At 49.8% G+C, this 26912-nt stretch overlaps 2 protein-coding genes across 7 annotated transcripts in view; one reads left to right on the top strand and one right to left on the bottom strand.

Annotated features, from left to right (window-relative positions):
- Nucleotides 1–26912, bottom strand: part of STX19 (syntaxin 19) — a 114761-nt gene that overhangs the window by 19652 nt on the left and 68197 nt on the right. The gene's annotated exons all lie outside the window — the stretch shown is intronic.
- ARL13B (ADP ribosylation factor like GTPase 13B) overlaps nt 1–26912 on the top strand; it is a 102936-nt gene that overhangs the window by 36944 nt on the left and 39080 nt on the right. For all 6 annotated transcript variants that reach the window (XR_003852905.1, XR_003852906.1, XM_029578981.1 and 3 more), the window contains exons 5-6: nt 493–598; nt 1259–1461. Coding sequence is in view for 4 of the 6 variants with exons in the window: in XM_029578981.1 (XP_029434841.1) it covers nt 493–598; nt 1259–1461 (309 nt within the window). In the remaining 2 variants the exon portion in view is untranslated. The remainder of the gene's footprint in view (nt 1–492; nt 599–1258; nt 1462–26912) is intronic.

The raw sequence follows: 26912 nt of genomic DNA, 5'->3' as shown, positions 1-26912 counted from the left end.
TCAATAGTTCAGTGCAGTGATTGATTTGAATGAGAGCATTTAATATATTGCTGATATGAAAAGGATTTGTTGAGTGATGTGCACAGATGGGTAAGTATTTTCATGGGAGAAAAAGGAAGCAGATGGTTACAACGTGGGGCAGGCCTCATATTTGGTGCAGAACTGATGTGTGCAAGTTGCAGATAGAAGGACATCATAGGCTGCTCTACTCCAGCTCTTGGGAGTGGGTTAGGAGCATATTTCTTTCTCTGATGTGTGCAAATAAACAAAACAAGGTGATACTCTTTATTGGGCTGACTTAATTCAGGTCTTGACTAATCAGATCCTGAAAGCTATGTATTAAGTTAGTTCAATAAAAATATATCTCCTTAGCTTTTTGTTTATTCAAGTGGACTAACTCAGCAACCACATTTTCTCTGATCATTGACAGCCTTCTGTTTATTTAGCCAGACATTTTAACTCCCAGTAGTGATTATATTGTGTTTTGTTTAGGTTGGCAAATAAACAGGACAGAGAAGGGGCTCTAGCAGAAGCGGATGTCATTGAGTATCTGTCTCTAGAGAAGCTTGTGAATGAAAACAAGTGCTTGTGTCAAATTGTAAGTATTTTTTTCTACTTAAGCAAATTGATTGTGGTCACTAGTAAAACATCGATAATTTTGGTTATGAGACGTTATTCTCAGCATGCCAAAGTCCTGTGTCCCTAAGAGGACATGATATAGGCATCAGTTAGTGAACTATCTCCATCTCCTTGTGCACCGCTTCTTATTTCTGCAAGTAAATGGAGGTGAAGAATTGTCCTGATCTCAGTAATACCTTCTCGGCCTCAATAATAAAGTATGCTAATGAGGCTCTTAATTTAATGTCTGACTATTTTAGCTTTATGATCGTATACTAGGTGAAAGTACGTGTGGCATAGTGCTCTCTTATTAAACATATTAGGGATGATTGTACCACAGAACAGTGGCATGCAAATAAATAAATGAAATGAGGATCTAAGAACAGGCTTTTGTCATCTCCGGGTGCACATGAGTAATGACACTAGAAAGGCACAGGGAGGGGAAATAATCTGGAAACAGTCTGACTGGATGACTAGGAAACAATTTAAACTGGTATTTATAATGGGTCTTCATTGTGATCAGATATGCACTTTGGAATCACTCTGGAAGTGATCAGTGGTTTGTGGGGATTATTGTGTTTCAGCCCTTTTTGGCCATGGACAAGTTCCATTTATTGATTTTTTTCTGCCCCCATCTTAGGAGCCTTGTTCTGCAGTCATAGGCTATGGGAAGAAAATTGACAAATCCATCAGGAAAGGTCTTGCTTGGCTGCTATACATCATAGCGAAAGATTTTGATGCCATAAATGAACGCATTCAAAAGGACACAGCAGAGCAAAGAGCACAAGAGGAGCAAGAGAAGCAAGAACGAGCAGAGCGAGTGAAAAGACTACGAGAAGAAAGGTAATACACAAACCATTTCTTTCTTTTTTAGAGGGCACTCATAAGAACCCCAGGTTTAATGTATTGCTCTGGTAGGAAAAAATACAGCTACTCCAGTCAAGATAGATAGGGTGCAACATTTCATTGTAGTATCTGCTGCCTGAGATCCTCCTTCTTGTACTAACATAAGAAGTATGTAAAAATGATGCTGGCCATTTCCTTGTAAAATTGACTTTCATTGTACATTTTTTAATGTCCACCTCTATAGCTAACATTATGTAATGAAGAGAATGAGCATGGTGATGGGTCTGCATTTTTTTTTTTTTTGTATATAAATAATTTTATTGTCAATCAAAGCAAAAATAACACAAACATGAATCAGAACTAAACCAGAAGTGTACAGCAAATATGCTTATGTATGCAAGAGTACAACAAATTGTGATTGACCATTTTATAAACAGTCCCCAAGCCCACCTCCCACCCCCCACCCCCCACACATCTGGGAAGACATTGAAGAAGTAAGAGAGAATAAGGAGAAGACACTAAGAAGAGACAAGAAACACCCGGGCAAGGTAAATAATATACATACAAGAAAGAATATTCAGATGATGGGTTATACAGGGAATCAGAGAAATCTGCAGAACATTATAAAGATTAGCAACAGCTGAAGGCAATCAAGGGGGAAGAGCTTGCTCATCTAGCCATGCGGTGTAATGCCCCCAGGTTCTCACGAATGTACCCATACGATCATGATGGACTGTCGTAAGTCTGCTTAATTGATAATATGCATGTAGCCTATTTTGAATCTTAGCTAAGCTCGGGGTGGTAGTGCCTTTCCAATGTAACACAATTTCTGACCGAGCTGCAATAAAGACTTGCAACATAAACCTGTGTATGTCCTTATTGTATCCAGGTATAGGAAGACCCAATAACACATGCCAGGGTTTAGCATCCACCTGTGTCAGTAAAACCCATGATAGCCAAGCCATCACCTCCTGCCAGACTAACGCCACCTTCGGACACTCCCACCAAATATGATAATACGTGCCAGATTGTCCACAGCCCCTCCAACATAAATCAGATAACGCAGGCCGAAACCTGTGTAACTGCACTGGGGTATAGTGCCAGCGATATAGCAACTTGTAACAGTTTTCTTGTAACCCCGCTGAAATGGAACATTTATGAGCTAAGGAATATATGTTGTCCCAGTCCTGTGTTTCCAATCGAAAATGAAAGTCAGTTTCCCATAATATACGATGTCGAGGAGGCTCTGGTAATTTGCCATTTAAAAGGACATATATTTTAGAGATAAGACCTCTGAGAGTGGAAGCATTTTTACAATATGCCTCAAAGAGGGTACCTGTCAATTTTAAGGTGCCGCCACGCAAACCCCGTTGAATAAAATGATAACAATTTAGCGTAATGTAGAAAGTCCACCCCGGCTAACGTGTAGGTATGACAAAGTTGATCTATGGACATTAAAGAAACCCTGCTGCTGAACATGAGCTAGCCTGGTGATGCCTACTTGTGCCCAAGTTTTCGTGGTCAGGGATCTATCCGAGAGGGGATAGACGGTGAACCCACTCTGGTGCATCATGTGCTCGGTGGAAAGCCACGATAGCCCGTAATTGTGCAGCAAAATAGTACCACATCAGATTAGGCAATTGTAAGCCACTCTGAGACTTCGGCAAGTATAAGGTGGACTGCGCCACCCTTGGAGGGCGTTTGCGCCATATAAAACTACATACAATTTGTTGCCATTTCCTAAGTATAAAGGTAGGTAAGCAGATAGGAATAGTGGTGAAAAAATATAAGAAGCGAGGAAGGACATTCATTTTAACTATGGTGAGGCGTCCTAACCATGAGTGAGTTTGGTGCTGCCATGTCGCTAAGTCTTTTTGTATAGCTTTAATAAGAGGATCATAATTTAGCGCATAGAGTTGACTAACTGAGGGGCCCAAACGAAACTCCCAAATACTTCAAAGAAGAAGTAGCCCACTTAAATGGAAATTGCCTGCTAAGCAACTGTTCCACTTCTAATGGCACTGTGATATTAAGAATCTCGGATTTATCATAATTCACTTTCATGCCTGAGACAGAAGTAAATCTTAATAACTCCATCATGACCCCCTGGAGTGAGGTTTCTGGCTCGGTAAGTGTGAACATCACATCATCAGCAAAGAGTGATATCTTAAAGTGATTATGACCTTTTCGTACCCCAAGAATGCCCAGAGCCTCCCTAATTGTCGTAGTAAATAGTTCTAAATATAGTGCGAACAAGAGGGGGGACAGCGGGCACCCCTGTCTAGTACCCCTTAGTATCTCAAATGGAACACCATAGCTCCCATTAGCCTTAACTCGGGCAAAGGGGTGTTCATATAGCTTCATTAACCAAGTCACAAATGAAGGGCCAAATGACATATATTGTAAAGTCTTAAATAGAAATGGCCAGTGCACCAAATCAAATGCTTTTTCAGCGTCCAATGAGAGGAGAATTGCAGGTGTCTTATCAGAATATACCAAATCAATGATATCCAGTATATATATCCAGAATATATCCAAATATATATCCAGTATATATATCCAGAATATACCAAATCAATGATATTCCAGTATTAACTAGTCGCTCAGACTTTGCCGTAATCATGGTTATTAATATCCTTACCTCATAAGGGCAATTCATTAATGCTTTAAGCACATTGACTGGCACATATGTTCTCTTTATTTAAACCCTTGCTTCTTTTCTATGCTCCAAATTGTATTACTCCCTTGTTTTATTGTAACTGCATTCCTTAACCTTCTCTTGTTTAATGTTTTATTACTACTATCATTATTATTATTTTTATTATTATTATTAGGATCAATATTATTTTTTACCTTTTTGTTCCCTATCCACTTGTTCCCTGTACGTACCTGGATCAGTCCAGACAGTGGGTTATGTCCCCAATCCAGCAGATGGAGTCAGCCAAAGCTTTGAGGGGGCGTCACCAGGAGTGCTACTACCCCCTCTGCAGGAGTTCAGTATCTTCTGACTCCAGCAGATGCGAGTAGTGAATCCGGGTTGCTCCCGATTACCTCAGGCAGTTCTTGTATTTCTTCTCTGATTTGCTTTTCTCTCTGCCTACTTCTTTTTGGATCAAGTTTGTTTAAAAAAAAAAAAAAAAAAAAAAAAAGTTTAGAGGGCTCTAATTGGGAGGCGTGGCTTCCCTCGGTGTTTGTCTTGCTCTCTCTTCTTTTTCTCTCCTTGCGAGCGGGGTAGGTAAGTGTTGTTTTGCCTTTCCTTTTCTCCTTGCTTGCAGCTGATCTTCGACGGAGGGGCTCGCGGAGGACATTAGGACCGGCCCCTCCGCGTTTTCTCTCCCTTGCCCGCGGCCATTTTCGCGGCTCCTCGTGGGCTGCAGAGGCAGGCAGGGAGAGCGTCGTCGGCGGGTCGCGCGGCCAGGAGGCCCCCCTGCGGTGCCGTTTTTCTTCCTTTCGGGTTGTGCAGGCCGTCCGGGCCCCCTCCCGCAGCGGCGCTTCCGTTCTCGGCCCCCCCCGAGGCTCTGCCGGGTGGTTTATTCTGCCGGGCCTGTTTTTCCTGCTCAGCCCCGATGCCTCGGCCAGAGCGCTGCTCTGCTTGCGGCGAGCTGGGCTCGCGGATCTCGAGGGAGGGCATTTGTGCGAGGTGTCTCCCCGGGGGGGAGGGCACCTCGCGGCCCCTCATCGATTTCCCCCGCTTAGCAGGTCTGCCCGGGCGGCGGGGGCCGGCCCCTCCCCCATTCCTGGCGGGAACGGCGGCCATTTTACACTCTGCACCCCCTGAAGGGGAACAGACGGCGCTTGGGACCGGGGATGCGGGGGAGTCCCCGCCACATTTACTCCCCGAATCGGACCCGGAGACAGTCCCACCGGGGGCCCCCCCCTCGGAGCCCCCCTCCGGGAGACAGGGGTTTTCCCCAGAGTTTATACTTTTGCTGCACACGGCATATCTGCAGAGCCTTGAGCCTCCCACGGGGCCTCCTCCACACAAGATACCGCGGCCCTCCCTACCTGCGGGGGCCCCTCTGCCTCCCCCGGCCCCCCCCCGCTCCGGCGGGTGTGGGGGCCCCCCTCCCTCCCGCTCGCGCCCGGCTCCCGGGAAGCTCGGGGACTGCGGGCACAGGACCAGGTTCCCCTGGATCGGATCCGGCAGACCCGGGTCAAGGGGACTCCACTTCAGAAGGTGATGATCCGCACACGCTGCGTCTGTTCCAGAGGGAAGAGCTGGAGGACCTCCTGCCACAGGTTATTAAGGAGTTGGACCTCGATCCACCACCGGAGCCGCCCGTGCCCGTAGCGCCCGCTGTGGTCACTTCCTCTAGGAAGGGGGATCCGGTCTTGGCAGCCCGGAGGCCGAGGGCTCGGGCTTTTCCCATTCATGATTCTTTCCTCCAGCTTCTCACCGGGGAGTGGGATGCCCCGGAAGCTTCCTTCAAGGGCAGCCGGACCATGGAGAGGCTCTACCCACTGCCGGACGATTTTCTCGATCTCATCAAGGTACCGAAAGTGGACTCCGCGGTGACAGCGGTCACGAAGAGGACAACCATCCCAGTGACAGGGGGTGCGGCCTTACGAGACGCACAAGATCGCAAGTTGGAGGTCTTCCTCAAGCGGGTCTTCGAGGTCTCCGCGGTAGGCTTGCGAGCGGTGATGTGTAGCTCGCTGGTTCAGCGGGCCAGCCTTCTCTGGGTTCAACAACTGCTCACCTCTCAGGTCCTACCGGCTGGGGAGGCCGCCCAGGCGGATAGACTGGAAGCGGCGGTTGCTTATGGCGCTGACGCCTCCTATGACCTGTTTCGGGTCCTCGCCCGCTCCATGGCCTCGGTGGTAGCGGCACGGCGCCTTCTATGGCTCCGCAACTGGGCGGCGGACACATCCTCCAAGTCGAGCCTGGGCTCCCTGCCCTTCAGGGGCAAGTTCCTGTTCGGGGAGGATTTGGATCAAATCATCAAGACGCTGGGGGAAAATGCGGTTCATCGCCTGCCGGAGGACAGGTATCGTTCCACCAGGACTTTTCCGTCCTCTCGGACCAGAGCCAGGGCGCAACGGCGCTACCGGAACTACAGACCGGCGGCAACCAGGCCCTCTGCCCCCAGGTCTCAGCCCTGGTCTCGCTCCTTTCGCGGGCGCCGCCCCGCGCGTCCCGCCCCCGCAGCTGGACAACCTCCGCCCAAGTCCTCGCAATGATGTTCAGCTCGCCCACTCCGCCGTCCCCAGGATCGGGGGGCGACTGGCGTTCTTCTACGAGGAGTGGGCGCGAATCACCTCGGATCAGTGGGTCTTGGACACCATCGGACAAGGTTACGCGTTGGAGTTTGTACGCGCTCCAAAGGGACGGTTCATATTCTCCCCTTGCGGCTCGGACACCAAGCGACAGGCGGTGCAGTTGACCCTGGACAGACTTTGGGAGATAGGCGCCATTGCGCCCGTGCCCTTCGGAGAGGTGGGCTCGGGCCATTATTCCATCTACTTCGTGGTGCCAAAGAAGGACGGTTCCTACCGGCCCATTCTGGACTTGAAAGAAGTCAACAAATCACTTCGGGTGGTTCGGTTCCGCATGGAAACGCTGCGGTCCGTGATCGCGGCGGTGCATCGGGGGGAATTCCTGGCCTCCTTGGACCTGACGGAGGCCTACCTCCACATCCCCATTCGCCGGGAGCATCATTGTCTGCTACGGTTCAAGATCCTGGATCAACATTTCCAGTTTGTGGCTCTCCCGTTCGGGCTGGCAACGGCTCCGCGCACTTTCACCAAGATCATGGTGGTGGTAGCGGCTGCCTTGCGGAAGGAGGGGATCCTAGTTCATCCTTACCTGGACGATTGGCTCATTCGAGCGAAGTCTTTTCGGCATGGACAGGAGGCGGTGGCCAGAGTCATAGAGTTTCTGCAGTCCCTAGGATGGGTGGTGAACTTTTCCAAGAGCTCCCTGGTGCCCTCGCAGCGCTTGGATTTCCTGGGGGCGACCTTCGACACCCGTGTGGGCGCGGTCTTTCTACGCCAGGACAAGGCGCAAGCTCTACGGGAACACATACAACGGTTTTCTGCGTTATCGGTTCCCACCTCCTGGGACTACCTGCAGCTCCTAGGGGTGATGGGTTCCACCATCGACATGGTCCCTTGGGCATTTGCGCACCTCAGGCCTCTACAGAGAGCGCTTCTATCCCGCTGGAAGCCGCTTTCGCAGGACTACCAGGTGCTCCTTCCCCTACCGCTGTTTGCCAGAAACAGTCTGACCTGGTGGATGAATCCGGAGAATTTGGCCCGCGGCGTGTCTCTCGATCTGCCAAATTGGGTCGTGGTAACCACCGACGCCAGTCTTGTAGGCTGGGGAGCGGTCTGCGACCGCAGCGCCACGCAAGGAACGTGGTCCTCGGAGGAATCAAAGTGGTCCATCAATCTACTGGAGACCAGAGCGGTCAGATTAGCGCTCCAGCACTTCCTGCCTCTCCTCCAGAACCGGGAGGTCAGGATCTTATCGGACAATGCGACAACGGTGGCCTATATCAACCGGCAGGGCGGCACCCGCAGTCCGCAGGTCGCGCGCGAAACAGAGATGCTGATGCAGTGGGCGGAGCGGCATCTGGCCCGTCTGGCGGCCTCGCACATCGCGGGCGTGGACAACATCCAGGCCGATTACCTCAGCCGTCAGTTTTTGGACCCCGGGGAATGGTCCCTCTCCGACGAGGCGATGCAGCTGCTCGTTCGGCGGTGGGGATCCCCCCACCTCGACCTCATGGCGTCCGCACGAAACACCAAGGCTCCCCGGTTCTTCAGCCGCCGGAGAGAGCGGGGAGCGGAGGGCGTGGACGCTCTCGTACTCCCGTGGCCGGCCAACCTGCTCCTTTACGCGTTCCCGCCGTGGCCACTGGTGGGAAGACTACTCCGCCGCGTAGAGGTCCACCAGGGACCGGTGATCTTCGTCGCCCCGGAGTGGCCAAGACGACCTTGGTTTGCGGACCTGATCCAACTGGTGATCGACGGACCCATCCGTCTAGGACATCTCCCCCGCCTCCTTCACCAAGGCCCGGTATTTTTCGACCAGGCAGAACTCTTCTGTCTTGCGGCCTGGCTTTGAGAGGCGCCGCCTCCGGCGCCGGGGCTACCAGGAGGCGGTAGTCTCAACACTGCTGCGTTCTCGGAAGACTTCGACGTCGGTAGCCTATGTGCGAGTCTGGAAGGTGTTCGAGCTGTGGTGTGCCGGCCTGAACACGAGTCCCGCTGAGGCTTCGGTTCCTCAGATACTTCAGTTCCTGCAAGCAGGGGTGGACAAGGGGCTTGCATACAACTCTCTCCGGGTTCAGGTGGCCGCCCTTGGCTCGCTCCTGCGGGACGGGGGATCCCGGCTACAACACCCGGATATTCTCCGTTTTCTCAAAGGGGTCAAACACATGCGGCCTCCGGTGCGGAATCCTTGTCCTTCCTGGAGTCTCAACCTGGTGCTACGGGCCATGTCTGGACCTCCGTTTGAACCACTGCGGAATGCGACGATCAAGGATCTCACTCTCAAGACGGTGTTTCTGGTGGCTATCTGCTCCGCTCGGCGCATCTCGGAGCTGCAGGCCCTGTCGTGCAGGGAACCCTACCTCCGGTTCTCGGACTCCGGGGTTTCGATTCGCACTGTTCCCTCCTTTCTCCCGAAGGTGGTGTCCGCGTTCCATGTGAATCAGACGGTGGAGCTCCCTTCCTTCTCCTCCTCGGAACCGAGGTCTCTCCGGCTTCTGGACGTCAAGCGCACCCTGCACCTCTATCTGGAGGCTACGAATGATTTCCGGACTTCTGACCATCTCTTCGTCCTCTGGTCCGGCCCTCGGAAGGGAGCTCAGGCCACGAAGACGACCATTGCCAGATGGTTGAAGGCTGGCATTGCCGCTTCCTACATTGGGGTGGGACGGACTCCCCCGCCCGGTATTGTTGCGCATTCCACACGCTCTCAGGCGGCCTCTTGGGCGGAGACCCGCTCGGTCTCCTCTCAAGAAATCTGTAGGGCAGCCACCTGGAAGTCGTTACACACGTTCTCCAGACACTATCATCTTCACCTCGCTTCCTCGGTCTTTGGACACTTTGGTGAGCAGGTTCTACGAGCGGGTCTCGCAGGACCCCACCCGGTTTAGGGACGCTTGGGTACATCCCACTGTCTGGACTGATCCAGGTACGTACAGGGAAAAGAAAATTATTCCTTACCTGCTAATTTTCGTTCCTGTAGTACCATGGATCAGTCCAGACGCCCACCGCATTTGGGTCCTATTCCTGCTCGACGGGGTTTTTCTCATACGGGACGGTAGTATTTTCTGTCTCTCATGATTGCTCAGTTCTTCCCTGTTTTGTCACAGTTCTGTTTTGGGGTTGACACGCTGACCTTTTGTCCCCCCACCCGTTGGTGGGAAGGGTTCTACGGCTGATTGTTGCCGTTCATTAAACTTGATCCAATATGGGGGTTCTTGTTTTTACTCGGGCTTGGATATTCTCGATACTGAACTCCTGCAGAGGGGGTAGTAGCACTCCTGGTGACGCCCCCTCAAAGCTTTGGCTGACTCCATCTGCTGGATTGGGGACATAACCCACTGTCTGGACTGATCCATGGTACTACAGGAACGAAAATTAGCAGGTAAGGAATAATTTTCTTTTAATTGTAAACCGACATGATGCGATACTTATCGCGAATGCCGGTATAGAAAAACTTTAAATAAATAAATAAATAAATATCAACGATCCTCCTAACATTGTCCGCCGCCAACTTCCCGGGAACAAACTCCACCTGATCATTATGGACTAGGCCAGGTAGTATCCCATTGAGTCTGACAGCCAAACTTCTGGCCAAAATCTTAAGGTCAATATTAATTAGGGAAATAGGCCTATAGGAGCTACACCTCGTGGGATCCCGTCCCAGCTTGGGCAGTACAGTGATACCCGCTGTGTTAGTGTCCCTGCTAAGTGACGCACCATGCAATAGGGAGTTAAATGACTCTGTCAATGGACCCACCAGCGTGTTTGCAAATTTACGATAATATGTACCAGTAAAGCCATTGAGTCCTGGAGCTTTCCCTGGTTTCAAGTGCTTGATAGCATTAAACACCTCCGTGGATTCTATGGGCTTATCCAAAAACTTCCTCTGAGGTCCTGTAAGAGTAGGTAAAACCACGGAGCTTAAATAATTATCAGTAGCTTCATCCGTGATGTTATTATCTGGGGCGTATAATTGGGAATAGAAATCCATAAAAGAACTCCTTATGCCCTCTGAGGTTGTGAGGGGCGGTCCCTGTGCTGTATTAATCTTTGCAATCACTGTCCGAGCTCTAGCAGCCCGCAGTCGGTGTGCCAGGTAGCGTCCCGCCTTGTTTCCCCCTTCAGAAACTTTTTGCCGCAATAAAAGCAAACGATGGCTAATGGCATCATCATCTAAGGATCAGAGTTGACCCTTAATTTTTAACATTTGGTAATAGATTGAGAGGAGGTGGCACTGTGTTGCTTAGTTAAAGTTTGCAATTCATCTAATAATATGAATCTAGTGCATTCCCTTATCCTATTGCAATATGCAGCCTGGGAGATACAGAGACCCCTAATGACCGCCTTAGAACATTCCCAAATAAACATAGGAGTCATGCCTTCTGTTCGATTCTCCTGAAAATAATGTTTCATATGCTGCTCCACTTTAAGAACCAAAGGCCTGATCTTTAAGAAGACTGTCATTAAGTCTCCACGGTTTGTAGCCCGGGTCTGAGTCCTGTATAAAAATCTCAAGCCAGGTAGGTGTATGGTCAGACCAAGTTATAGATTCAATACCCACTTTGTGAACTCTATTTTGAGATTGATTGGAAACAAAAAGATAGTCTATCCTGGAATATGTGCCGTGGGGGTTAGAGTAGAAGGTGTAGGACCTGGAGTGTGGGTACCTTCTTCTCCAGGCATCTATCACACACCATTTATCCAAAAATTTACGCCACTGAGGCCTAAACTTAGTGGCCGGCCCCTTGCCAGAGCTATTATCCAGGGTAGGGTTTAGAGTAGCATTAAAATCACCCCCAAGGATTAAATCACCCTCCAAATGCTTTTGGAGAAGATCGTCTAATTGTCGCAAAAATGCCACTTGATCAGTGTGAGGGAAGTATACATTTAAGAATGAAAGTAGGCATTTACCCACCCTGACTTTTAGAAAAATAAACCGCCTTGTGGGTCCAATGCTCGAAATAACTCCTCGTGAACAAAAGTATCCGATAATAGGATCCCCACTCCCGTATATTTGTTTGCTTTAGAACTCGCCGCCCAATAGCAAGTAGAATATTGAGGGAAAACTAGCAGGCGTTCGTGGTGTTTTCTCACATGCGTTTCTTGAATAAAAGCTACTTCCACCCTCTGTCGTTGGAGCTCTTGAGTGAATAGCAAACGCTTTCTGGGAGTGTTCAACCCCTTCACATTAAGTGAAAATATCTTAGTAGCCATCATTTGTAATTAAAATACCATCCTCAAAAGAAAGCGAGAATTCCCCAACCCAAAAAGAACTCCAAATATGATTGAGAATTCCCCCAAGTGTCCCATCCCCTCCCAGTATCCAGAGATAGAAAAAATTACCCCAGTGTATTCCCCATCGGTCCTACAATATCCCTCCAACTTCCCAAGGGATACTCTAATAGTGGGGGCCATTAACATCCGACAATTTGCAGACATCAGCCATCGATCTCCCCCCCCCCCCCCCACCGCCCGAACTCTAAAGATAAACATATGTAAGCTTAAACTTATAACCCATTTTTGAAACAAATTATAGCAGGTATAACAACATCAGTGCCAAATGCAAAATGCGGAGCACTGCAACCAACCAACAATGCATGAAATGCCAGTGTTGTTCAGTCTCCAGAATTCTGCCGCAACTAGAAACTTGCAGCCTATAAAAAAACTCCAACTAGGAAAATACAAAGCGTCACTGGGCACCATTTCAGCCCTGATCCGACTGTGGCGATCTGCGTGTGTCAGACTGTCTCCGGAGTCTCTTCCCGCCTTTGTCTGCTCTTTGCCAACATGGTACGTGGTCCAGCTTCTCCAACGTTTGTGCCATCTTAGGAACTTGAAAGGATGCGGGGATCTTCGCTTTGTTAAAGGCCTCTAGCACCTCCGCAATAGTCTTGATCTTATAAGTCACTCCTTGCACTTGAATCATCAGCCAAAAGGGGTAGGTCCAGCGATATTTAATGTCCTTTGCTCTCAAAGCAGAAGTAGCTTCCCTCAGATCATACCGTTTTTTCAATGTGACTGGTGCAAGGTCTTGATAAATGAAGATAGAATGATTATTCCACTTTATTTCCTTCAGAGAGCGTGAGATAGCAAAAATCTGTTCCTTCAGTGTATAGCTGTGGAAACATATCACAATATCCCTGGGCCTTTGATCCCGGCGGGGGCCAAGCGCCCTGTGTGCACGTTCCAGGCGCACTGCGTGTGTTTCAGGCTGCGTTTCATCCAAGGGCTCCCGACCCCGAAAAAGCAGGTGTTGGCAAATCTGCAAAGCCACCACTGAGGCATCAGAGTATTCTGGGCTATCCGGCACCCCTCGGAGGCGAAGGTTATTCCTTCTGCTCCTGTTCTCCAGGTCTTCTATTTTCTCCTGGAGTGCTGTAATTTCGGTATTATGGAGATTAGCCTGAGTCTGTAGATGATTTAAAGCATCCCCTTGCGAATCCACCCGGTTCTCCACGTCATCTACCCAGTTTCCTAATGCAGCCAGGTCCTCCTTAAGATCTGCGACGGAGGCCATAATATCCATTTTGTGCTGTTTTAGATCCCCCCCTCAAATCCATAAACCACTGACGAACCTCATCGCGGGTGAGGGAAGTATCCACCGGGGTAGCAGGCAGGTTGGGTTCCGGTCCGTGAGACTCCTCCAAATCTGCATCAGCTCCTGTAGAGGGTCCAGCTGCGGCGGCGCCATCTTGGTCAGCTTCGGGCGGCAGCTTGCCGTAGGAGAATTGTCAGAGGTCAGCGGTTTTGCGCTTTGAAGTCATCGGGATGCTGACGAAACCGATGCAGTGCGGTGACTAGGTAAAGTAGGAAAAAATGCCGGGCCTTTTCACTAACTTTTTGTGGGTTTTAGGCTCGTGGGGGAGCGGAGCTCACCGGCTACACGTCCGTCCTCATCGGCTGCGAAACAGTGCCCCCAGGTCTGCATTTTTATTATGCACAATTGAGAGTCAGCAGTGATCTTTTATGGGAACAAAGCTTATCCAAGTGCAGGAGGATCATTATACAGACTTGGAAGGACTCCGCAGTTCATGGCACGTTGCAGCAGGCCTCCATCTCATAAATAATTCCTGCCAAAAACCTGGCCAGAATTCAGTGGGCAAGCATTTTAAGCAATATCCCACAGCCAGGAGTTCCGATAAATGAAAATTGGTTCTTACCTGCTAATTTTCGTTCTTGTAATACCACAGATCAGTCCAGACCAGTAGGTTGGGCATCCCTACCAGCAGATGGAGTCAGAGAGCAAAATTTTGGGCACTGCTACATATACGAGAGTGCCACCTGCAGTCCCTCAGTATTGGCCTGTACCCAAGCCCACACTAACTTACAGAACTAACGGGTGAAGGAGGTTGAAACCCAATCAAACCTACAACCCATTTGCTCCCATGAAAAATATAACCAGAAACCAAACACCTTTGAAACTGCTCCATCAAGAATCTCTGCAAAAGGAGCTCGTAGAAAACAGCAAAACCACGTAGCATAAGGCAGTCTTTCGGAATCTGAAAAGGGGCGGGCCTCTGGACTGATCTGTGGAAGGCAGAGACATCCTTGGGGACGAAGGACGGAACCGTGCGCAATAAAACCCTATCGTTGTATATCCTAAGAAAGGGATCGCGACACGACAACGCCTGTAATTCTGAAATCCATCGAAAATTAGCAGGTAAGAACCAATTTTCATTTCCTGAACATACCCAGATCAGTCCAGACCAGTGGGATGTACCTAAGCCATCCTACACTGGGCGGGAACTCGAAAGACCTGCGAGAAGAACACTCTCACCGAAGGATGATTCCTCAGTAGCTTTAACGTCCAGCTGATAATGCTTAGTGAAAGTGTGAAGTGAGGACCACACGCCGCCCTACAGATGTCCAGAGGCGACAGAAGCTGACACTCCGCCTAGGAAGTAGCCTGGGCCCTGGTGGAATGAGCTCTTAGACCCGCCCTCAGGCTATGTATGATGAGCAGATAGCTTCTTTAATCCAACGGTAGATGGTAGCCTTAGAAGCCTTGTCCCCCTTCTTAGGCCCACCGAATAGGATGAACAGATGATCTGAACATCGGAAGTCATTGGTAACCTCCAGATAGCGCAACAGGGTGTGCCTTACATCCAAAAGATGAAGATCCTTCTCATGAGAGGATTCTGGGACCACTGCGGGAGCACCACCGTCTGACATGGAAGGCAGAGACATCCTTCGGGAACCGTGCGCAATAAAACCCTATCGTTGTATATCCTAAGAAAGGGATCGCGACACGACAATGCCTGTAATTCTGAAATCCATCGAGGCGAACAAATGGCCACCAGAAACACGGTTTTTAAATTAAATCTTTAACTGTAGCCCTGCGTAAAGGCTCAAAGGGGGGGCTCCACAAAGCACACGAAGTACTAGATTCAAACTCCAATCCGGGCGCAAATGTTTAACCCCTTTGAGAAACCGAACAATATCCGGGTGAGCTGCAAGCGAACAACAGTGAGACCTGCCAATCAATGCACCTAAAGCTGCTACCTGGACCCGAAGGGAATTGAATGCTAAACCCTTAGCCAGCTCCTGCTGAAGGAAATCCAAAAGCAGGGGGACATCCACTGATGACGGATCCAAGGAGCGCTGGAGACACCACACCTCAAATAGCTTCCAGACTCTTAACATAGGCCATAGAAGTGGCCGGATGTTGCGCCTGAAGAAGAGTGGAAATGACCTGTTCCGAATATCTCTACAATCACAAACGTCATCTCTCAAAAGCCAAGCTGCGAGAGAAGTGATCCTCCCGATCCGAAAATATGTGTCCCTGACAGAGCAGACACGGAAGATGAGCCAGCTGGAAGGGATCTTCTAGAGCCATGCAAACCAGATCCACGAACCATGGGCAACGCGGCCACTCTAGAGCCACCAGCACTACACTGCCTGGATGTAGTTGTATGCGACAGAGAAGTCGACTGATGAGCGGCCAGGGAGGGAAAGCATAAAGAAGAATTCCCGTGGGCCAAGGACACACCAGGGCGTCTAAGCCTACAGAGCCCAGCTCTCGGCGACAACTGAAGAAGCACTCTGTCTTTGCATTGGCCCGAGTTGCCATCAGATCTAACTGTGGTACGCCCCACCTGGCACAAATGAGGTTCCAAGCTTCGGGAGCCAGCTCCCACTCCCCCGAATTGAGCTGCTGCATGCTGAGGAAGTCCGCTTGAACATTTTCTACCCCTGCGACATGTGATGTGGCGATTCCCCTGAGATGGCGTTCCACCCAGGCGAACAAAAGTCATGCTTTGAGCGCCACCGCAGGACTTCTCGTTTCGCCTTGCCAGTTGATGTAAGCCACTGTCGCATTTTCGGAGGACACTCGCACCATTCTGCCTTCGACCATGGGTAGGAATGCTTGCAGGGCAAGTTGGGCTGCTCTCATCGCGAGTTGATTGATGGACCAGGACCTCTCCGACGGAGACCAGAGACCTTGGGCGGTTTTGTTTGCACAAACCACTCCCCAACCTGACAAGCTGGCATCTGTGGAGATCACCACCCAATTCGGAGGGTCCAGATCCACCCCCCAGCTCCAGATTGTTGCGTGATAGCCACCACAACAGACTGACTCTGGACTCTGGAAGCAGCGGCATTGGTAAGTGGAACTGTTCCGAAACCGGGCTCCACCTTGACAATAGCGCATGCTGTAACGGTCGTAAGTGAGCGAACGCCCAGGGAACCAAATCCAAGGTGGAGGCCATGGATCCCAGAACTTGCAAATGATGCCAGACTGTAGGGTTCACCCTCAGAAGGAGGGCCCGGATCTGATCTTGCAACTTCATCACTCGGTCCAATGCCAGAAAGGTATCAAACAGCACTCCCAAGTAAACCAGAGTTTGTGTGGGCTCCAAGTGAATCTTCTGCACATTTATGATCCAACCGAGTGACTAAAGTGAACCTCACTCTCTGGACTGATCTCTCGCAGTCCTCCCGTGACTTCGCTCAAATCAACTAGTTGTACAGGTATGGATGGACTAGAATCCCCTCCTTGTGAAGGAAAGCCGCCACAACCACCATGACCTTAGTGAAAGTATGAGGGGCCAGACGGAAAGGAAGGGCTTGAAACTGGAAATGCTGGCCCAACACCTTGAAGCGCAGATACCGCTGGTGGTCCAGACGAATCGGTATGTGTAGATACAGCTCCGTGAGATCCAGGGATGCAAGAAACTCTCCTTTCCGTATGGCAGCCATTACCGTCCTCAGGGTCTCCATATGAAAATGAGGGATCCGAAGACACCGGTTCACCTTCTGCAGATCTAGGATGGGATGGAACGTGCCCTCCTTCTTGGGGACCAAGAAGTAAACAGAGTATCGACCCTGGCCCTGCTCTGGCACTGGAACCGGGACAATGGCCCTTAAATCGACCAGTCGTCATAGGGTCCCCAGCACCGCATCTCGCTTGCTGCGTGAGACCATGCGGGACTCCACAAAGACCTCCCGAACTGGACGCGAAAACTCTAGAGTGTAGCCGTCCCTGATCACCTCCAGAATCCACTGGTCTGAGGTGGATTCTGGAGTTGATCCTTGCCCACTCCGTGTAAAGATCATACAAGAGAGTAAATGCTCAGTAGAATCTATATGGGTAGAAATCCCATGTGTGTTGGGTAAGAGTATAGTGATAGGAGTATACTACCGTCCACCTGGACAAAATGGTCAGACAGATGATGAAATGCTAAGAGAAATCAGGGAAGCAAACCAATTTGGCATTGCAATAATAATGGGAGATTTCAATTACCCCAATATTGACTGGGTAAATGTAACATCAGGACTTGCTAGAGATATAAAGTTCCTGGATGTAATAAATGATTGCTTCATGGAGCAATTGTTTGAGGAACCAACAAGAGAGGGAGCTATTTTAGATTTAATTCTTAGTGGAACGCAAGATTTGGTGAGAGAAGTAACGGTGGTGGGGCCACTTAGCAACAGTGATCATAACATGATCAAATTTAAACTAATAACTGGAAGGGGGACAATAAGTAAACCTGAAGCTCTAACACTAAATTTTAAAAAGGGAAACTTTGATAAAATGAGGAAAATAGTTAGAAAAAAACTGAAAGATGCAGCTGCAAAGGTTAAAAGTGTTCAACAGGCTTGGACATTGTTTAAAAATACAATCCTAGAGGCGCAGTCCATATGTATTCCACGCATTAAGAAAGGTGGAAGGAAGGCAAAACAATTACCGTCATGGTTAAAAGGTGAGGTGAAAGAGGCTATTTTAGCCAAAAAAACATCCTTCAAAAATTGGAAGAAGGATCCATCTGAAGAAAATAGGATAAAACATAAGCATTGTCAAGGTAAGTGTAAAACATTGATAAGACAGGTGAAGAGAGAATTTGAAATGAAGTTGGCCATAGAGGCAAAAACTCATAATAAAAACTTTTTAAAATATATCCAAAGCAAGAAACCTGTGAGGGAGTCGGTTGGACCATTAGATGACAGAGGGGTTAAAGGGGCTCTTAGGGAAGATAAGGCAATTGCAGAAAGACTAAATGAATTCTTTGCCTCCGTGTTTACAAATGGGATGTTGGGGAGATACCAGTTCCGGAGATGATTTTCAGGGGTGATGAGTCAGATGAACTGAATGAAATCACTGTGAACCTGGAAGATGTAGTAGGTCAGATTGACAAACTAAAGAGTAGCAAATCACTTGGACCGGATGGTATGCATCCTAGGGTTCTGAAGGAACTAAAAAATGAAATTTCTGATCTATTAGTTAAAATTTGTAACCTATCATTAAAATCATCCATTGTACCCGAAGACTGGAAGGTGGCCAATGTAACCCCAATATTTAAAAAAGGCTCCGGGGCGATCTGGGTAACTATAGACCAGTGAGCCTGACTTCAGTGCCTGGAAAAATAGTGGAAACTATTCTCAAGATCAAAATCGTAGAGCATATAGAAAGACATGATTTAATGGGACACAGTCAACATGGATTTACCCAAGGGAAGTCTTGCCTAACAAATCTGCTTCATTTTTTTGAAGGGGTTAATAAACATGTGGATAAAGGTGAACCGGTAGATGTAGTGTATTTGGATTTTCAGAAGGCATTTGACAAAGTCCCTCATGAGAGGCTTCTACGAAAACTAAAAAGTCATGGGATAGGAGGCGATGTCCTTTCGTGGATTACAAACTGGTTAAAAGACAGGAAACAGAGAGTAGGATTAAATGGTCAATTTTCTCAGTGGAAAAGGGTAAACAGTGGAGTGCCTCAGGGATCTGTACTTGAACCGGTGCTTTTCAATCTACCTTATAAATGGGCTCTGACCGACGGCCCGCAAATGCGCAGTAGAGAGCAGCTCTACAGCGCATGCGCGGGCGAGCACGTCGGTCAGAGCCGAACGTGCCCGAAAAAAAAAAATGGTGCTGGGGCCGCAGGAGCGGCGGCGGCGAGAAGCAGGAGTGGGAGGGGCAGTAGCGGCGGCAGCGACGACGAGCAGGAGCGGCGCGGGAGGGACACCCCTCCCCCCGGAGATCTTCCGTCTGCTGGTTGTGGATGATCTTAAAGGGGAGGGGATTGAGAGAGGGGGAGTGACTGAGGAGAGGGAGGAGAGAGAGAGGGAGGGGAGGAGAGAGTGAGGGGAGGAGGGAGGGAGAGGGAGGGGAAGGTGAGAGAGAGGGAGGGAGGGGAGAGGGGAAGGTGAGAGGGAGGGAGGGGAGAGGGGAAGGTGAAAGGGAGGGAGGGGAGAGGGGAAGGTGAAAGGGAGAGAGGGAGGTGGGAGAGAGAGGGAGGGGGAAGGGGAGAGAGAGGGAGGGAGGGAAGGGGAGAGAGAGGGAGGGAGGGAAGGGGAGAGGTTGGGGGGAGAGGGAGGTGAGAGGGGGGGGGAAGTGAGAGGGAGGGGGAGGGAGTGGGAAGGAAATGGACCGAGCCCGTTGTTACAGGCTTAACGGCTAGTATATATATAAATGATCTGGAAGGGAATACGACGAGTGAGGTTTTCAAATTTGCGGATGATACAAAATTATTCAGAGTAGTTAAATCACAAGCAGACTGTGATACATTACAGGAGGACTTTGCAAGACTGGAAGATTGGGCATCCAAATGGCAGATGAAATTTAATGTGGACAAGTGCAAGGTGTTGCATATAGGGAAAAATAACCCTTGCTGTAGTTACACAATGTTAGGTTCCATATTATGAGCTACCACCCAGGAAAAAGATCTAGGCATCATAGTGGATAATACTTTAAAATCGCCAGCTCAGTGTGCTGCAGCAGTGAAAAAATGAAATAGAATGTTAAGAATTATTAGGAAGGGAATGGTTAATAGAATGGAAAATGTCATAATGCCTCTGTATCGCTCCATGGTGAGACCACACCTTGAATACTGTGTACAATTCTGGTCGCCGCATCTCAAAAAAGATATAGTTGCGATGGAGAAGGTACAGAGAAGGGCAACCAAAACGATAAAGGGGATGGAACAGCTCCCCTATGAGGAAAGGCTGGGTTAGGGCTGTTCAACTTGGAGAAGAGACAGCTGATGGGGGATATGATAGAGGTCTTTAAGATCATGAGAGGTCTTGAACGAGTAGATGTGACTTGGTTATTTACACTTTCGAATAATAGAAGGACTAGGGGCCATTCCATGAAGTTAGCAAGTAGCACATTTAAGACTAATTGGAGAATAAAGCTCTGGAATTTGTTGCCAGAGGATGTGGTTAGTGCAGTTAGTGTAGTTGGGTTCAAAAAAGGTTTGGATAAGTTCTTGGAGGAGAAGTCCATTAATGGCTATTAATCAAGTTTACTTAGGGAATAGCCACTGCTATTAATTGCATCAGTAGCATGGGATCTTCTTAGTGTTTGAGTAATTGCCAGGTTCTTATGGCCTGGTTTGGCCTCTGTTGGAAACAGGATGCTGGGCTTGATGGACCCTTGGTCTGACCCAGCATGGCAATTTCTTATGTTCTTAAGCTGGACAATCTGCCTTTGATAGCTTCGACGGCGGAATGGGTGCTCGTTGTCTCATTGGGAGGGCTTACTGCTCCCTGCACTGAGGTTTCCAGAGTCCCTGCCTGGGGGGCGGCCACCACGAAAGGACTGCTGGCGTCCCAGTGTGGGCGCTGTATATCTGCCAGTCCGGAATCTGCGAGAATCCCGAAAGTGAGCCCGAGGGGGAAACACCACCTTTGAAGATAGTCTATCCTCTAGTAATCTATTGCCCTTGGACTCCCTGAGCAGCTTCACCAACTGGTCCAAATCCTCCCCGAACAAGAGCTTGCCCTTGAAGGGAAGGTTGCAAAGTTGGGATTTAGAAGACAAATCCGCTGCCCAATTACGCAACAAGAGGAGCCGACGTGCAGCCACCACGGACACCATGCTACATGCGGAGGTACGCACCAAATCATATAAAGCATCCGCCACATTCGCGATGCCCGCTTCCAAACTTGCGGCTTGTAATGCACCACTACTGCTGGCCCCAGAACTGGGAACTGCCTCCTGAACCCAACAAAGGCAAGCCTTCTGCATAAGGCTAGCGCAAACCGCCACCTGAAGGCTCAGAGCGGCAACCTCAAAGACCCATTTCAACTGGATCTCCAGTTTGCGGTCCTGCATGTCCTTCAAAGCGGCAGCTCCAGCCACGGGGATGGTGGTTTTCTTCGTGACTGACTGCCGAAACAGCCGCATCTACCTTTGGAATCTTAAACAGATCCAAAACATCCTCCGAAAGGGGATAGAGCTTTGCCATAGCCCTGTCCATTTTCAGCCCCGTATCCGGAGCATCCCACTCACGGGTCACCAGCTTGCGGACTTTCTTAGGCAGAGGAAAGGATGTTGTCGGTCCCTGAATTCTATCGAGGACCGGATTAACCCCTTCACTATCTGATTCCTCCTGAGAAACCTTAAGACTCAGGACCTCCAGAACCTGGGGAATTAGGGGCCGCAGTTCATCCCATTTAAGCAGGCGGACAACGCTGGGATCATCCCCCTCTGCAGCAGGGAGGTCGTCCTGAGCTATGTCTTCCAGATCAGGAACCGGCCCCGGGTCCGCCCCCGGATCTGGTACTGCTCCCGAGCCAGGCCCTAGTCCCTGTGGCCCCCTGGAACTGTCCTTCCCCGAGTGAGGCTGGTCCCTTGAACGCTGCTGGGGTTCCACAGGCCTCCCATTCTTAGCAGGCGGTTCTAACGGATCAACCGGTCTCCCGGGTCTCTTGTGCGCCGCCTGCTTTCTAGCTAGGAAGGTCTGGTACAGAAGGAGAATAAACTCCGGAGAAAACCCTTCCGGTTCCCCTTCTCCCACTGGAGGATCATTAGGTATACTGACCAGTCAATCCCCAAAGAGGAATCCTCCCCTATGGGGGGCCAACACGGGAGGGGAATCCTCCCCACGCGATCCGCAGCACGAGGGGGGGGGGGGGGAACTGGCTCTGACGAGCGGAGGCCCTGCTTTTCATGGCGGGTGCCTGAAGACGAGCCCTCCAGCCCCGAGGAGCAGAGGCTGCACAAAGAGAGGCCGTGCCTGTCCGCGCGCACCACACGCACGGCAGGCCGCCGTTTTGGTGCGAGGTGCCATTACTAGTTTGGCGCAGCCACGTGGTCTGAGGCTGAAGGAGCAGGCCGGCATTCGTGCAGAAGTGTGTGCTGTGCAAAAAATTCTGTCAAGCAAAAAAAAAAAGACACAAGCAGCACGCCAATGCCGACCACTCTGCGAGCCGCACCTACAAAGCAAACGTACCCCCTCCCTGGTCGATGAACCTAGAGCCCCGGGAGCTGAGCTCCTATGTGGGGGAAGGCGTTGCACACACTCCCCCCGGCCAGCCGCTACTCAGGCAGGCTCCCCTAGGCACCGACTCCTTACTTCAGATTCCACAAAACACAGAGGAGGTTGGTTTTTTGTTTTTTTTGGTAACTTTATGGAGCCATCAAGTGCAGGGAGTCGAGGGAGCAGCCTCGGTGGTGAGTAAACCAGGAGCCCCTGGCTATCAACACACCGGATCGTTGCGGGGGAAACTCTAGGCAGGGGTGTCCAACCCCCTGGTTGCCCGGCTTCCTCTGAGGCATGGCCCACGAAGGTGCCTAACATCTCAGGGAGTTGACCTATCAAAAAATTCCTATCCTTCTTAAAATATTTGCTAACTAACTAAAGAGTGCAGGAGTGCACCTCTACCATCTGCTGGAGTCCGAGAAATACTGAGGGACTGCAGGTGGCACTCTCGTATATGTAGCACTGCCCAAAGTTTTGCTCTCTCACTCCATCTGTTGGTAGGGATGCACAACCCACTGGTCTGGACTGATCTGGGTATGTTCAGGAACTAGATGATCTGCAGTATTTTCAACTTTTCCTCATATGGCTTACCTGTATATAAAAGGAAGGACTAGAGCCACTTCTTACAAGTGTATACGTCTTATTTGCCTGTAAGAAAAATCATTAGTGAGGAGAAGCCACATAGCAACCCCATAAGGATTAGGTAAACATCGGGAAAAGGGTGACTGGGGAAGAGTAGTTAGATATTTTCCAAGGGTTAGGAGAAATGGAATGGAGATACCAGGGGTCTGACTGACAAAAGCATTCCTTTGTGCATTAAATGGAGAAAATCCTTTATAAATTAGGACTCTTAGATTGTGTGTGGGTTTTTATTTTAATATCCTGGAACAAAAAATAGAACTAGCCCATTTTTGCTTGATGTTTGCAGTAATATTGAGCTTCCACTTTCTTCAGTCAGACCCCTGCAGTTGTTGCAGAATTCTGCATCGCGGCTATTTATTTATTTTTTTAGACAAAGCTTAGATATCGCTACTTCAAAAGGATGATCGTGGCGGTTTACAAATGCAACATACATAATAAAAATTAATTTATGTATTTACAAATGATAGCTCAATAAAACAAACATACAAACTTAATAAAACACAGTATTTAGGCTGTTGGGTTAGATTTATGCCAGGATACATTACATTGCCATATCAATTCCTGAACATACCCAGATCAGACCACACCAGTGGGGATATGCATTCCTTCCAGCAGATGGAGTCAGAGAACAAAACTTTGAGGCACTGCTACTTAACCAAGAGTGCCACCTGCAGGACCTCAGTATTTCTCTGACTCCAGCAGATGGTAGAGATGCACCTGCAGGCTTTTAGTTAGTTAGTTTTGAAAAAAAAAATTAATAAAAAGAAAGATTTTTTGTTTTACAGTAGTTAGGTGGTGAGTTTAGGCTCCAGATCCAAGGACACTCCCTGAGGTGTTAGGCATCTTCGTGGGCCAACCCTCAGGTGGAGCCAGGCCGTGGGGGGTTGGATACCCCTGACTGGGTTCGCCCACAGCATAAACGATCCAATAAGCAGGGGTCCTGACTTCCTCGACCCTCTGAGGCACCCTCTCGACCTTCTTCCTTTGGAAAGGGACGTACCCGCTTAATAAAGTTTATTTTAAGCTTCTTTTTAAAAAAAACAAACAAACATGAGCAGAACTTAGCAGGGACTACAGCGAGGAGGGCCTCGTCAGCGGGAGCTGTCGGCTGGGGCCAGGAGATGGAGGACTGAGCTGCAGTTGGTTGGCTGTTAACCCGGGTCTCTGGGGGTTCGTGGCTGATCACTCCACTAGTGCCAGGAGGGAACCACGGTGCCTCTTTCCTTTCCTTAATAGTCCTGTGCTCTGGTGGGGTATTTCTTCACGGAAAGGGTGGTGGATGCCTGGAATGCCTTCCGGAGGAAGTGATGGTCTAAAACTGTGAAGGACTTCAAAGGGGCGTGGGATAAACACTGTGGATCCATCAAGTCTAGAGGGCGTGAATAAAGAGGAGGCAGCAAAACACTGCACGGAGCGGCAGTAGCCACAGAGGCATTCACGGAGTGGGATGCCAGTGGTTGGTGTTCCACCTTCACGGAGCGGAAGGATGGAGGGCTGCCATCTCCAAAAAAACAAAACAAAAAACAAAACAAAAACAAGAAAAAAACCAGGGGTGGGTAAGAGTATGCGGCAGGGGTGTGGCCTTGTTGCAGTGGTTGCTACCCCTAATTGAGCTGGATGTTCACTTGGATGCAGATACGGCGCTGCTCTCTACATTGGTGGTGGGGTGGAGGGGAATTAGGGCTGGAGGGTACTGGAAGCCAATAGTAACAGGTGGGAGAGAGAAAAAGGAAAAAAAAAAAAAAAGGATAAAGTGCGTAGCTTGCTGGGCAGACTTGATGGGCCGTTTGGTCTTCTTCTGCCGTCATTTCTGTTTCTATGTAAGTCAGAAAGCCCAGTAAGAATGTGGTCCCTTCTTGTGCATATTTTCAGGATTCCTGTAGGTTTTGTTCCGGCAAGTCCTCGTCCGGTTCTATCTCGAAACAGGGTGGTGGGCGTTTTCAGTCCTTTCGTGGAGTCCACAGGTTGGGAAGAGACAGCATCAGGCAGGGCACTGGGAGCGGAAAATCAGCCCAGTGAAGCCAGTGGTCCCCTCTCCTCCATAGAAGTAGTAGGAGGCAGATTGTCCAGCTTCTACGAGGAGTGGGAAAAGATTACCTCGGACTAGTAGGTGCTGGAGGTGATATGAGAGGTTTATGCTCTAGATTTTTTGTGCCCGTCAGGGGAGGCCTTTGTAGAGTCCCACGTGGTCTCAAGTGTCAGGTGGGAGGCAGTGTTGGGGATGCTGCGAAGGCTGCTCTCCCTGAAGGCCATTGTTCCCATCCCTTTGGAGGAGCAGGGTCAGGGAAGGTATTCGGTTTACTTTGTGGTGTCAAAAAAGGAGAGCTCCTTTTGGTCCATTCTCAATTTGCAGAAGATAAAATGGTTCCTTTGGGTCCCGCGCTTTCACATGGAGACACTGTGCACTGTAATGGCAGCGGTTCGCAAAGGAGAATTTCTTGCCTCCCTAGACCTGACGGAAGCATACCTGCACATCCCCATTCGGCAGGAACATCAGAAGTTTCTTCGCTTCAAGGTGTTGAATCAACATTTTCAGTTCAGAGCCCTCCTGTTCGGCTTGGTGACAGCGCCCCACATGTTCACCAAGGTGATGGTAGTGGTGGCAGCGGCTCTTTGCAGGGAGGGAATTTTGATCTACCCATATCTGGACAATTGGTTGGTTCGAGTGAAGTCAAGGGAGGAATGAGAGAAGTCCATCTGAAGGGTGATGTCCACCTTACAGTCTCCCAGTTGGGTTATCAATGTGCAGAAGAGTCATTTGGAGCTGACTCGCTTGTTGATTTATTTAGGGGCCCAATTCGACACTCAGCGAGACCGGGTCTTCGGCAGTGGACCGGGAGATGAAGTTGCAGTCTCAGGAGCACCGTTTTCTTCGACTGGAGGTGCCCAAAGTGTGGGATTATTTACAGGTCCTGGGCTCCATAGCATCCACGTTGGACTTGGTCCTGTGGGCGTTCGCACCTATAAGACCACTGCAATGCACACTGTTGTCCAGGTGGAGTCCCTGCTCGGAGGAGTTTCATCTTCCCTTGCCTCTGCTTTGGGGGTCCAGGTCCAGTCTCTCGTGGTGGCTGTCTCATCCCAATTTAGAGAAGGGGATGGATCTGAATCCTCTGGCCTGGGTAGAGGTTTCAACGGAGCGGTGTACTTGGGCCGGAGGAGAAGTTCTGGTCCATCAATTGTCTCGAGACAAGGGCGGTTTGTCGAGCCCTGGAGGTTTTTCTGCCCCTGGTCCGGGGTCGCATGTTTAGGGTGTACTCAGACAGCGCGATGACTGTGGCATACATCAATTGGCAGGATGGCACGAAGAGTCATGCAGTGGTGTTGGAGGCCCGGTGATTATTTGCCTGGATGGAGCATCATCTCAAAGGCCTAGCCGCATCGCACGTAGCGGGAGTAGACAATGTGCAGGCGGACTTCCTCAGCGAGAAACAATTGGATCCTGGGGAGTGGGAGTTGTCCCAGGAGGTGTGAAACCACATCTGTGCGAGGTGGGGCACTCCTTAATTGGATCTTATGGCGACGTGGCTCAACTCCAAGACAGAGATTCTTCAGTCGAGGTAAGGAACTCTGTTCGGTGGGCCTCGATGCTCTGATGTGCCCTTGGCCAACGGGAATTCTGTACGTCTTCCCTCCTTTGCCTCTCATAGGTCAGGTCCTCAGGCATATAGAGTCACAGCCCAGGGCCCGTGGTTCTGGTAGCACCAGAGCGGCCGCGGAGGCCATGGTTTGTGGTGGAAGGTTTTCTCAGTCTGACTCATCTTCCAGACCTGTTGCGCCAGGGTCCATATTTTCGGATTGAGAGGATCGGTTTTGTCTTGCAGCTTGGCTTTTGAGAGGCAGAGACTGTGATTGAAGGGTTTCTCTGAACAGGTCATCTCCA

Source organism: Rhinatrema bivittatum, chromosome 15 (assembly GCF_901001135.1).
Source record: "Rhinatrema bivittatum chromosome 15, aRhiBiv1.1, whole genome shotgun sequence".
NCBI lineage: Eukaryota > Metazoa > Chordata > Amphibia > Gymnophiona > Rhinatrematidae > Rhinatrema > Rhinatrema bivittatum.
The sequence above is the reverse complement of the archived record's forward strand: the minus strand, read 5'-3'. Positions and strand labels throughout refer to the sequence as shown.